The 2,353-nt window shown below is 48.8% G+C and overlaps 1 protein-coding gene across 1 annotated transcript; it reads right to left on the bottom strand.

Moving 5' to 3' along the window:
• Positions 1 to 335: 335 nt before the first annotated feature.
• On the bottom strand, positions 336 to 770 carry LOC149352573 (uncharacterized). Its single transcript, XM_089577211.1, has one exon. It carries the CDS (start codon positions 735 to 737, stop codon positions 336 to 338), a length of 402 nt encoding a protein of 133 aa, XP_089433337.1. The 5' UTR covers positions 738 to 770.
• Positions 771 to 2,353: the final 1,583 nt, after the last annotated feature.

Raw genomic sequence — 2,353 nt, 5'->3', positions numbered from 1 at the left:
ACGCAAAGAATGCCACCTTGATGCATAGCAAGCCATGGTGAATTGCTTAGCGTTGGCACGCAGCATATGACACATGCATGAACGCTTGAGAACGCTTTGCTCAATATTTTTTTTTTTTGCCAAGGTATTTCTATTAGACGCAGAAGTATTTTCGTCAGTGCATCCAGCTTGTAGTTATCAGCTCTTTTCTATATTTGCCATTTGCCGACCTGCTGCCAAAACATGGCTGGAATGCTTATTATTGATATGACAATAATCACTTTCGATGCGCATATGTGCTCATATGTCGATACATAGCTCAATGTACAACTCACTGGATGACGTTTCGCGCTGCTCTACCATACACCGTAGCCTCCTCCGTAGCCGCCTCCGTAACCTCCACCGTAGCCGCCTCCATAGCCTCCTCCGTAGCCGCCGTGTCCTCCGAGCCCAAGGACGGGCACGTAGGCGAGGCCGTAACCGTATCCACCGCCTCCGCCACCGACGCCGCCGCCGACGCCGCTCAGGCCGGAGTGAGCCACCAAAGCCCCGCCGCTGCTCACTTTGTTCACGTGGTGAACCGTCTTGACGAGGAACGAGGGCCCGGCCACCGTTTTTCCCGCTCCGTAGCCTCCGCTGAGGAGCACCACGCTGCCTCCGAGTCCGGTGCCCACGCCGCCGCCGTAGCCGCCGCCGTAGCCACCGCCGTAGCCGCCGCCGTAGCCACCACCACCGCCCACGACCAACGCGCCGGCCATGGCCGCGGCCACGAGTGAGCTGAGTACGAGAGCCACCGCCTGGACGCAAGAAAACCACGCTAATATTGGAAAGACAAAAGACCTTGCCTGATGAAGTCCAATCCACTCAGATTACTGGATGTTTTAAGAGAAAATCGCACAGGTTTGAATGAAGTAGTGGTCCGTGGCAAGACTTTGGCGCTGAAAGTACATGTTATAGTCCAGAGAAAACTGGACATTGGTCAAATGCATCGTGTAAAATTACGCAGCTTTTTAGTAGTTGGTAAGCATTTTTGCTCTTTTCAAAACATGTGCTAAATTTCGCGCTACTTGAGCGCCGACTAGAGGGGCGGTCATTCCATGAGGGAACGGCTGACGCTAGCCCTCACGGAATGGCGGTGAGCGTCATTTTCTCCGCGCAAGCCGCAAAATGACTGCGTAATAAAAAAGCACAGAAAGTGTTGGCTAAGATGAAATTTTGGCATCCTATGGCTGTGGTTGCATTCCATTTCACTTTACGGCTTTTGTCGGCCTCCTACATGTTTTCAGCATACAGATACGAAAAGAGCGAGCACGTGTGTACACAGGTAAAAAAAAATTCTGTGCCGATTTCCTTTTCGGCATTTTTAATACAACCTTTGCAGATAAGACACTTTAGATACTAAGATTTCCGTTGGCGCAAAAAATAATAAAATTAGGTTGGTTCCTTGAAAGCCAGTCTCGTAACTTGGGTTCAAATTACGTCCTTATTGTAGCATAACGGAACTTTTGAAAGTAGTATGTGCGCCTGCATTAAAAATACACAACTTGTAATTCTGGAGACCATTGCACCCGTCCACTTATACTGCTGCCTGTTCTCAAACGGACTTAAGAAGGACCAGATTAATTGTCGGAACTGCATCTGGGCCTGACGTCGGGTACACATCTGATGTGTCCCCAAGTGCATTAATGCCGGTAGCGGCAAGCGCTTTGGCATGCATGGATTACAAAGCACCTCGATTTAAGGGGGCGCGTTATAATCCCAAGAAAGCGCAGTGGATAGATCCAGTAGCAAGGAAATATTTACTTAGGTTCAATGCAAATAATATTTGTGAACACGCTCTTCTTCTCGTTCAAGTGGGTTTTTCTCAGTTGGCTTCAGCTCTTTCACTGAGTAACTGGGGTCAGTTGTTCAACAGAGGTATTCTAGAGAAACGTTGCTGCGTGTGGGATGCCCTCTGAATGGCCAGAGAAGTTCGACAACTTTTATCGAAAATAATTATTTTAATTCTTCTGCATATGATGTATTTGCAGGGCATGCTAGGGAACGCTAACCCGGCTACATAATGCCAGTGCTTGAAGAGGCCGCTCCCTAGGCGGTATCCACACATGGTTTCTATTATCCCTTTTTAGTCTACCATAAACCATATAAATAGTAACACCGGCAGAGCACGTTGGCACCATGGTTCCATTAGACTTGCACTGATGGAATCATGGTTGGTACCGGCTCACAAAGGAAGAACTCTTGCCGCGACTTCCCCAACGGCAGCCACTGGACATGAAAACATGCACAAACAAAGAGAAAAAATTCTTTTTGACTTACGTAGGCCTTCATGGTGTCGGTTGCTTGCTTGTTCGCTGGGTCACCGCTAGCTGCT

The sequence above is a fragment of the Amblyomma mixtum genome, chromosome 3 (assembly GCF_055824585.1).
Source record: "Amblyomma mixtum isolate Tamu chromosome 3, ASM5582458v1, whole genome shotgun sequence".
In the NCBI taxonomy this organism is placed as follows: domain Eukaryota; kingdom Metazoa; phylum Arthropoda; class Arachnida; order Ixodida; family Ixodidae; genus Amblyomma; species Amblyomma mixtum.
The sequence above is the reverse complement of the archived record's forward strand: the minus strand, read 5'-3'. Positions and strand labels throughout refer to the sequence as shown.